The sequence below is a fragment of the Mytilus galloprovincialis genome, chromosome 6 (genome assembly GCF_965363235.1).
Source record: "Mytilus galloprovincialis chromosome 6, xbMytGall1.hap1.1, whole genome shotgun sequence".
Classification (NCBI taxonomy): Eukaryota; Metazoa; Mollusca; class Bivalvia; order Mytilida; family Mytilidae; genus Mytilus; species Mytilus galloprovincialis.
The window spans coordinates 77,972,180-77,983,514 of record NC_134843.1 but is presented as its reverse complement, the minus strand read 5'-3'; the positions used below and the strand labels follow the sequence as shown (position 1 = coordinate 77,983,514).

Sequence of the window (11,335 nt, the reverse complement as noted above, 5' to 3'; positions counted from 1 at the left end):
TCAAGATCCTCATCCTGTCGGCCGTTCTTCCACAATAGCCCGTGTTCCATTGAAGACCCTCATCCAGAGCCCGTCCTTCCACAATAGCCCAAGTTCCATTGAAGACCCTCATCCAGTCGGCCGTCCATCCACAATAGACCGAATTCCATTGAAGACTCTCATCCAGTCGGTCGTTCTTCCACAATAGCCCTAGTTCCATTGAAGACTCTCATCCAGTCGGCCGTTCTTCTACAAAGCCCGAGTTCCATTGAATACCCTCATCCAGTCGGCCGTCCTTCCACAATAGCCTGAGTTCCATTGAAGACCCTCATCCAGTCGACCATTCTTCCACAATAGCCCCAGTTCCATTGAAGACCCTCATCCAGTCGACCATTCTCCCACAATGGCTCGAGTTCCATTGAAGACCCTCATCTAGTCTACCATTCTTCCACAATAGCCCGAGTTCCATTGAAGACCCTCTTTCAGTCAACCATTCTTCCACAATGGCCCGAGTTCCATTGAAGACCCTCATCCAGTCGACCATTCTTCCACAATAGATCGAATTCCATAGAAGACCCTCATCCAGTCGGCCATTCTACCACAATAGCCCGAGTTCCATTGAAGACCCTCATCCAGTCGACCATTCTTCCACAATGGCCCGAGTTCCGTTGATGCATTGATTAACACAGTTTGTATTTTTGAAATCTATATTTTAATTAGATTGTGTATTTTCGAATTCTCATTTGTTATTCCTCCCAAGATCAAATCAGGGATGGGGTCGATTTCTTTCAAAATTTAATCGACAAAATTACAATTACTTAGTACTTTAAAATTGAGAATGAAGATAAGTTAAAGTGACAACAAACCGACTAAAGAGCAGACAGTAACCGAACGCAACCAATGGGTCTTCAACGCTGCGAAAAAAAAACACACCTTGAGGTTGGCCTCGGCTGGCCCCTTAACTTGACATGTTTTTTCACATCTCAACCTCCCCCTATACATCTAGCCAATGTAGAATAAAGAAACACACAACAATACTCACAGAAGAACTCAGTTTTAAATTTAAAAGAAGTCCGAGACCGATGTCAGAAAAGGTAACAAAAGAAACTAAGCAAAATGACAATGATACATATTAACATTAACAAGGGACTACTAACAGTTACTGACATGCCAGCTCCAGACCTTTATTAAATTTATTGAAAGATTATGTCTTCATCAATGAAAATCAAGCAAATATAACCATAGGTGCTTGGGGACGGTTATGAGCCCCCCCCCCTCTAGTCCCTCCCCCTTATTATCATAAATCTCAGATTTTTTGAATATATATCACTTATTTGTACCATATATATTATTATACCATATTTTTACTTTAAATATGCATGTTTACTATCAACGTAAGGGGGGCTCATAACAAGATCCTGTCCTCAAGCACCTATGAATATAACTATATAGTAAAGGTTATGTCTACAAAATAAGCACATAATGGAAACTGTTGTACATATCTGGTTCATAAAAAAACGTTGGTGAAAAACTGTTAAAATTATTTTAAATAGGTGCAATTAGGGTATCCTCGCGTTAGCAACTTCACACCTACAAATAAATTTCATGACCAAAATAAAAAAAAAGCACAAACCAAATATCAATAAAATGCTTCGTCGAGCGCAGCCTGATACAACCGCAGATGTAGATTTGGCATATAGAAAACACCAAGTATTGTATATCAGTTGAAATCAGACATATTTTAATTTTGGACCCTTCAAACTGTAATATGGACTAATTTGAAAACAGGTATCAGGTGAGCCCGAACATCTCAGTTGCAGTAGTCTAGGATCTGCAACTACATATCTCCTGAATTTCATATGATAGTCCCACAAAAATGTTGAAAGTGTGTTAAAAAAAATTCTAGCTTCTCTCATGTGAAAGTCACGGGTACCTTTTTGGTAACTACTTTATGTTTTGCGACTAAATATGAATTATTACACTTTATAGTGACTAACCAGGCCAAGCAAATAATTTTCAAGAAACATGCAGAACAAGAATGTGTCCACAGTACACGGATTCCCCACTCGCACTATCAATTTCTATGTTCAGTGGACCGTGCAATTGGTATAAAAATCTAATTTGGCATTGAAATTAGAATGATCATATCATAAGGAACATGTGACATCAGTTTCAAGATGATTGGACTTCAACTTCATCAAAAACTACCTCGACCAAAAACTGAAGCGGGACAGACGAACGAACGAACAGACGGACGAACGGACGCACAGACCAGAAAACATAATGCCCCTCTAATATGGTAGGTTGGCCATAAAAAGAAAACAACTTGGAACAGCACCAGCCGTGCCAGACTATGTATGAATAAAATCTCAGATTGGAATAGCATGGATGATATCGTTTAGTAATATGTCATTGTGAATAGCAAAGAAAGCTATCAATAATCCTGCAGATAATGCAATTTTATCAGGTAACAGCCTGGTTTATCGACTAAAGATTTTCTTATCTCAGGAATAAATTACCTTCGCCGTATTTGGCCGCCAACTTTTGGGAATTTTTGGTCCTCAATGCTCTTCATTTTTGTACTTGTTTGGCTTAAAAAATTATTTTGATCTGAGCGTCACTGATGAGTCTTATGTAGACGAAACGCGCCTCTGGCGTATAAAATTATAATCCTGGTACCTTTGATAACTATTTACACCACTTGGTCGATGCCACTGCTGGTGGACGTTTCGTCCCCTAAGGTATCACCAGCCCAGTAGTCAGCACTTCGGTGTTGACATGAATATCAATTATATGGTCATTTTCATACATTTTCTGTTTACAAAACTTTGAATTTTTCGAAAAACTAAGGATTTTCTTACCCCAGGAGTAGATTACCTTAACCGTATTTCGCACAACTTTTGGGAATTTTGGGTCCTCAATGCTCTTCAACTTTGTACTTGTTTGGCTTAAAAAAACAATCTTGATCTGAGCGTCACTGATAAGTCTAATATGGTCTTATATCAGTATTTGCTACATAAATATATAAATGAGAAATAATCAATGTAAAAATGGTATTTTTTTCAGAAGAAAAACTAAAACAAGTTTTGGTAAAACAACCCCAAAAAGACCCTGACTCCTAAACTGTTGGAACCTCTAAAATCAATTTATTATAACCTTTTTTTTGTGTATAATTGAACCTTCTGGTACAATTTTATAGAGATCCATTCACTTTAACTAAAGTTACTGCCCGGAAACCAAATGTGTCTTCGGACAACAACGACGTAAAACTGGCTTTAAACTATAACATGAAGTTGATGTAAAAACAAAATCATTTGGTCAAAATTTAACACTGGAAAGTATGGGGAATCAGAATATATTTTTTTTATCAACTATGGGAATCAGAATATCTTTTTTAAGAAAAAAAAACATACTCCCTCTAGCATTTTGAAGTTTAATGATCGTTCCCTAAACATTTCCCACCTGAACTTATTATTTTATTTTAGACAAAAACTATATGTGGGACATTCGTCCTGAACATGCATGAATTATTTGCCACTGGACGTTAAGCAAACCAACAATAAATCAATATGTAGGACATAGTCCTTGTATATAGCTGGCATTTAAGGTAGCGCCTTCCTCAGTATTACAAAGAGCACTTTAACCTTTGGATCGTTTGATTGTCCTTCTCTGTAGTATAAATAACTTTTTATAAAAAGAAACTTAGGTAAGTGCAAATTTTCAATTAATAAAAATGATTAATGAACAAATAATGAAAAATAACCATCAAGTAGTTTTATAATCTGTGTTAGGAAAACACAATCTATGACTAAGGTCACTGGTGTTCTAGCTTGTGACTAAACTAACAGTTGCAAACAACCACAGAATACAGCACTCGGAATCAATATACATAATGTATCTACTGTTGCTTTGTCCTTGGTAGAACATCTTTGTTCACACAGACAGCACCGAGTTCGGAACTGTGAATCAGGTTCTAGACAATTTTAACATACCGGAAATGTCAAAAGACGGAAGCGCGGAATTTTAAAACATTGAAACACAAAGAAATGACAAGTGAAAGTGTCGATGATTATTTCAGTATTAGTGACATTCTTACTACACAAGAAAGATTGCCATGCAAAGTTGAACTACCTATTTACAGATTAGGCAAGAACACCGCAAATATTCCCTATTAGACAAACCTTTTTGGTGTTTTGAAAAAGGGGAGGGGAGAATTTATCTTGCCTGTGATCCTGTCTCTCTGTTTTACGAGACTCAGAGACACGAATATGAGATAATGACATGATCGCAGGCTTACAATCATTCTAAGACAAGTGGTCTGAAAAAAACTAAACCTTTTTGAAACCCAGAGTGATCCATGAAAATAAATTTTATGACAACAGGGTATCAGGTAGTCCAAATAATTATGACGTCTGGCAAGGCTATTTTATTTTTTTTCTGGGACGCCTTCCTACAACGTCGTCGTAGGAAGGCGTCCCAGAAAAAAAATTAAAATAGCCTTGCCAGACGTCATAATTATTTGGACTAGGTATCAGGTACAGTTTCTGTCTGGATGGTATCAGATCGTTCTGGCCTCAAGTCGAACCTTCCCAAAGTCTACCACCCCACAAACATCAGGCCCAAAGTTGAACCGTCCCAAAGTCTACAAGCCCACACACATCAGGCCATATTCAGCTCCATAATATTAATTAGGCACTGGTTGCGGTTACATGGAAATGTAACAATAATAAAAATATTATTGTTACATTGGAGACTAATTGCTGGAATGCAAGGTTGGGTAAGCCTTAGGAACTGATTATTATTATTATGAAAAATGTGGTGCAGCAGCATGCATATCTGTATTCATACTGTACAATTCCATTATGTACTATACTTTTTTTTAAGTTTAAAAAACTTTAAATGTCTGTCATGCTTCTGCCTTCAGCTGAAAAATTAGGGTCTCACTAATTAGCGACAACAAGCGTCAAGAAGCGACAACAAGAATTATTTTAGCGACAAGAAGCGACAAGAAGACTATTTACATGTAGCGACAAGAAAACATTTTTATGCCCCACCTACGATAGTAGAGGGGCATTATGTTTTCTGGTCTGTGCGTCCGTTCGTCCGTTCGTTCGTCCGTTCGTCCGTCTGTCCCGCTTCAGGTTAAAGTTTTTGGTCGAGGTAGTTTTTGATGAAGTTGAAGTCCAATCGACTTCAAACTTGGTACACATGTTCCCTATGATATGATATTTCTAATTTTAATGCCAAATTAGAGATTTTACCCCAATTTCACGGTCCACTGAACATAGAAAATGATAGTGCGAGTGGGGCATTCGTGTACTGAGGACACATTCTTGTTTTATTAGATATAAAGAAATTTGTATTTAATGTTTTTTTTAAATATACGAGCAGATATGTCTAATTAAAATGTTTTATTATATAGATAGACATTTTTAGAGTGTAAGACTAATATTGCAGGGTATAACTTCCCTTACTATTTCCTTTGCCCAAGAGGAAAACCCTTGTCCCAAGGGATTCAGTTTGACACGGCGATGTGACAAAATAAGTGCGTTTCAATATTTACCCTTGCCCAAGGGGATATCATGAACGGAGTTGTCCACTATAGTATAGTATAATTATAATACTTCTTATATGCATTTATCGAAGTTCGAGTCGAAAGGTAAACCGAGTTGCGTTTTAGATTCTAGCAATTGCACAGAGCACATACTTTTGCGAGAATAATACTCAAATGCTGACAATTTACATGATAAATATCATTTAATGAGGCAATAAGCAAATAAAAAGATGAAAACATTCACATTTCAATTTTCTTTTCCTCTTGTTTGATTTCAGTTCTTTGTATTTCACCATTTGTGTCAATATTTTCAGGACAATGATGCACAAATAATTCATTTTGCGAGCTTAATATATATTGCACGAAAAGAGTTTTAAAAAACAAATTAATAATATGTTCTTAAACACAAGGAAAAGTAATCTCATAATACAATAATTAAACGTAATACTGGCTGTTATACATAATAGATGATAAAATATTTTGTAAATAATGTTTCATTTTTTTCTATCAATTTTAACTTTCTTGTCGCTAAAATTATTTTCTTTTGCATATTCTTTTACTATTTATTGCAATAATTAATTTTAATTAAAAAAAATATGTTTTCTTGTCGCTAAATAGTTTCTTGTCGCTTCTTGTCGCTAAAATAATTCTTGATGTCGCTTATTGACGCATCTTGTCGCTAAAATTCTTGTTGTCGCTAATTAGTGAGACCGGAAAAATTATGTTTTTACTCTTTGATAAAGTATTTGTATATTAAACTCCTTGTTGGAATGTTTATATTTTCATCATTTTTTTGGTTGGAAGCACATGTACATGTGAGGTTGTAATATGATTTTATTACCGTCCATTACTGATTTTATGTTCACCTCCCATTTCCATATCCAACTTGGCATATCTTAATATAAAAACCCAATAAAACATAAAAATACAAGTCAACTGTGAAGGCAATTGATGTTATAAACATTTGCCGACATGTTGAAACTGGTGGAATCAGTGTTTTCTTTTTCAGAGTCTAGATATTTTGTGATAGTAATTTCATTTTTATCGGCGAAAAAAAAGGAAGCAACAGTTACACAACTGTAGAAGGTTTAAGTTGAATTACGCTAGCGTACATTGAAGTGCATTAATGTAACAACAACGCAATGTAACCGTAGACTAAATTATTATTGCAATTGTTACATTCGTAATTAATCAGATCCTTACCCAACCCTGTATTACGGCAATTAGGGCCACAATTAAAAATATTTTGGTTTGCCCAAACCCTACCCAAAGGTTGAGACAGTTGGTAGGTAGGTAGGCATTTTCTTTTTCTTTTTTCAAAGAGAGAAATTGAAGTACCGGGTGTTAATTAGTCTTCATGCCTATCTGATAAAAAAAAAACTTCTTCAAATCAGGACAATAAAAGAATTTAAGTAGGCAGCTTTTTTCTGGGTAGGTAGCGTTTGGGCAAACAAACCTATTCTTTTTTATGGCCTAGTCGCCAATGTAGCAATAATATTTTTATTACATTTCCATGTAACTGTAGCCAGTGCCTATTAATAAAATAATAAACAATATTTAAAATGGATAGAAAAATGTAACTGAGGAACCACAGCTTTTAGGTCCTTATGTAATTTTTGGACCATATGACCACAAATTGTTAAAAAATAACATAAGGACTTAAGAGCTATGGTTCCACAGCTAGCAAAAAAATGATAAAAAAAATTTGTAAGTTCTGCATATATACTTGTATACAGGTATATGAAGTAATATACAAATGTAGTGCATTCTTTTTTTTCCTGCAGAAGATGATAAAATAAATGATAATCAGTTATGTTTATTTTTCAAGTACATGTGTATACATGTACATACATGTACAATGTATAGTTTGTGCATGTAATATTTGCAACAGTTTCAGGCCATATTTACTCCAATATTAATGAAATGTACAAATCTATTTTAGGGTATCTCGATAGCAGTTCTACTAGTGATGATTTACAGCCAGGAACCAAACTGGATTTGTCGTTCTGGATGGCCAGAGCTTTGTGTAGCAGGAAACGTCATATTGTCAGTGTAGAAATGCCACGACCATATAGAGAAGGTTATAGGGAAATATTAACAGCAGATGCTAATGTGGTTGATCTCCATAAATTAGGACCTTATTATTATAGCTATGGGTCACAGTTACTGAAGTTTGAACTGCCAGAAACTGCAGATGTGGCTAAAAGTTTAATAAAGGTATACTGAATATATGATAAAAAAAGTCATTTGTGCATGTAGAAGATAAAATAAAAATTGCAAAAAAGACCCTTCAAATGGAAAGATAGGGATATATCCGTTTCATACTTTGGCAGACAATCCCGCTTTTGATATCCAAATGGACAAAAAATTTTATGTATTAAACAAGAACATTTCTAATTGTTTGTGGATATCTGTTACTTTTGATTTGACTTTTAAAATTATCTTTCATGTTTTGATGGGTCCATATTTCATCTGTGACAAATGTATGAAAGAACAAGAATGTGTCCATAGTACACGGATGCCCCACTCCCACTATCATTTTCTATGTTCAGTGGACCGTGAAATTGGGGTCAAAACTTTAATTTGGAATTAAAATTAAAAAGATCATATCATAGGGAACATGTGTACTAAGTTTCAAGTTGATGTAACTTTAACTTCATCAAAAACTACCTTGACCAAAAACTTTAACCTGAACTTTGCACTATCATTTTCTATGTTCAGTGGACCATGAAATTGGGGTCAAAACTATAATTTGGCATTAAAATTAGAAAGATCATATCATTGGGAACATGTGTATTAAGTTTCAAGTTGATTGGACTTCAGCTTCATCAAAAACTACCTCGACCAAAATCTTTAACCGGACGGACGAACGGAGGTACAGACCAGAAAACATAATGCCCCTCTACTATCGTAGGTGGGGCATAAAAACTCTTTTGTAATTATGAATATAAGGAAAACTAACTAAACATACTAAACAGATGAGATTTAATTAACATTGGTTGAGTTCAGCAAATAATTGTGCAAATCATCATTGCAAAGTTACCATGGCTATTAGAAAGCTGTTGTTGAGAAATTTAATTACTTTTAATGAAGACATGATGACATTGGGTAGACAGAGACAGTTCTCCATCAAAACAGTTACTGTAAATTCAGAAATTATTGCATGCATTTATTATGTTTATAATGAGGATATTTCATGAATGGACACAAATGGGGGTTTGTATGTTGCTATTTATGTGATTTTGAAAAAATCTGCATACAGGTCTATGTTTCAAGTATCAGAATGCAAGTTCTTACATGTTTTATTGCAATTTTCACCCAATTGTATTATTCACATTAATAATTTGTTAATAAAAAATCTCATAATAATTTCTTAATTTACAGTTGTTTTAAATTTGGCTTGTGTGCTGTGTAAACCTAATTAAAAACTTTTTCAGAAATTAATATTAATTATGTTTCTGATTTAAACAAAAGAGAAATGTTTAGTTACATTTGAATTCAACAGTGCTCAGCTCAAATACAAAATTAAACAAATGTTTTAAAGTTGCAAAATTCATACCATTTACCTCTTATAATAAATTGAAATAATTCTTTTTTCCAGTGTTTTCAGACAAGGATAAGGAAAATCATGGACTCATCTCAGAATGCTTATAATGAAGACACTACAAAATTAACAGAGAAGCTAGACGAGACAGAGAAATGTTTGTTTAAAGCAGGACAGATGGGACTGAACGATTTCCAAAGGTGGGAAACAAGACAAACAGAAAAACTAACTACCTCAGAAATGGTTAGAAGTCATAGAAAACGTAAAAGAGCTCTAATGGATGATTCTTGACCAAATTTTAAAAGATTTGTTTAATATATTTTATTTTGATTTTAAATCAGATGAACTTATTTAAATCTTGTTGACTATTGAAATATGCATCAGTGGTGAAAATAAAAATAATTGTTTGTCTGTAAATGTGGTCTCCAATCAAGTATGTTTAATACCTTTGATGTAGTCTGTTAAGTTTAAATTTCATTGGTGAGCTGCCTGGCTACCCCAACCAATAACAATTGACTCCCACAATATAGTCAATGGTGCAGAAGGGAATTAAACACCAACAAGTGATTTGTGAGATTCAAATGCATGGTAACAAAGTAATTTATAATGTATGAAGTTGTTTAAGAGGCTATGACTTTAAATTCCTATGCATGTTCATGCAAATAGTCTTAGAGTGTTGATAATTTTTTTTAATCTTGGCAGTGATTCTATTGATATTTAAACTCATCCTTTCGCAAAAACAGACTAAACATTAGGCAATGAATGTAAATGTATGTGTATGGCCGAGTTTGATCCTTAAAATAACCTGTATTTAAAATATCTGATGAATATTGATAGATAGGGCAGTTACAAGTTGATGGTTTTGATTTTTACATTCTTCAACACTTTATTATTGATATTAAACCTATTTTTTTCCCGATTGTCTTAGCTTAATAGAAATTGGGGAATGATACAAGACTTATTTGATGATGCTAAATAATTAAGTTATACTGTTGTAAGTTAAATCAATTTTTATGAGCTCACCTGGCCCAAAGGGCCAAGTGAGCTTTTCTCATCACTTTGCGTCCGTAGTCGTCCAGCGTCATCTGTTAACTTTTACAAAAATCTTCTCCTCTGAAACTACTGGACCAAATTAAACCAAACTTGGCCACAATCATTATTGGGGTATCTCGTTTAAAAAATGTGTCAGGTGACCTGGTCAACCAACCAAGATGGCTGCCATGGCTAAAAATAGAAGATAGGGGTAAAATACAGTTTTTGGCTTATAACGCAAAAACCAAAGCATTTAGAGCAAATCTGACATGTATAAAAATGTTTATCAGATGAAGATCTATCTGCCCTGAAATTTTCAGATGAATCAGACAACCTGTTGTTGGGTTGCTGCCCGTGAATTGGTAATTTTAAGGAAATTTTGCTGTTTTTGGTTATTATCTTGAATATTATTATAGATAAAGATGAACTTTAAACTGCAATAATGTTCAGTAAAGTAAGATTTACAAATATGTCAACATGACTGAAATGGTCAGTTGACCCCTTTAGGAGTTATTGCCCTTTATAGTCAATGTTTAACCATTTTTCGTAAATCTTAGTTATCTTTTACAAAATTCTTCTCCTCTGAAACTAGTGTGCCAAATTAATCCAAACTTGGCCACAATCATCTTTGGGGTATCTAGTTTAAAAAAATATGTCTGGTGACCTGGCCATTCAACCAAGATGGCTGCCATGGCTAAAAATAGAACATACAGGTAAAATGTAGTTTTTGGCTTATAACTCAAAAACCAAAGCATTTAGAGCAAATCTGATGGGGTTAAATTGTTTATCATGTCAAGATCTATCTGCCCTGAAATTTTCAGATGGACTGGACAACAGGTTGTTGGCTTGCTGCCCCTGAATCGGTAATTTTAAGGAAATTTTGCTGTTTTTTGTCAATTTTCATAAAATTTGTAAATGTTTACTAACATTTTCCACTGAAACTACTGGGCCAAGTTCATTATAGATAGAGATAATTGTAAGCAGAAAGAATGTTCAGTAAAGTAAGGTGTACAAACACATCACCAAAACACAATTTTGTCATAAATCCATCTGCTTCCTTTGTTTAATATTCACATAGACTAAGGTGAGTGACACAGGCTCTTTAGAGCCTCTAGTTTTATTATACATGTACATGTAGTAGAAATACAATAAAAATGCATTTATTCACAACTCATTATTTTATTTGATTTGATGCTTATACTTTGTGCTTTATTCTCTTAGTTTTC

The 11,335-nt window shown here is 34.3% G+C and overlaps 1 protein-coding gene across 1 annotated transcript; it reads left to right on the top strand.

Moving 5' to 3' along the window:
* The first annotated feature begins 3,959 nt into the window (after positions 1–3,959).
* LOC143080396 (DNA replication complex GINS protein PSF3-like) lies at positions 3,960–9,470 on the top strand. Its single transcript, XM_076256230.1, has 3 exons — positions 3,960–4,125; positions 7,476–7,750; positions 9,135–9,470. The coding sequence occupies exons 1-3, from the start codon at positions 4,026–4,028 to the stop codon at positions 9,366–9,368; spliced, it is 609 nt and encodes a 202-aa protein (XP_076112345.1). The 5' UTR covers positions 3,960–4,025; the 3' UTR covers positions 9,369–9,470.
* The last annotated feature ends 1,865 nt before the right edge of the window (positions 9,471–11,335 follow it).

What these genes read in the sequence shown, in the direction of transcription:
- LOC143080396 (XM_076256230.1), top strand. Translation starts at nt 4,026, where the DNA reads ATGACAAGTGAAAGTGTCGATGATTATTTCAGTATTAGTGACATTCTT. An exon ending in ACTACCTATTTACAGATTAG is followed by an intron (nt 4,126 to 7,475) that starts GCAAGAACACCG and finishes AATCTATTTTAG; the next exon opens with GGTATCTCGATAGCAGTTCT. An exon ending in TGGCTAAAAGTTTAATAAAG is followed by an intron (nt 7,751 to 9,134) that starts GTATACTGAATA and finishes TCTTTTTTCCAG; the next exon opens with TGTTTTCAGACAAGGATAAG.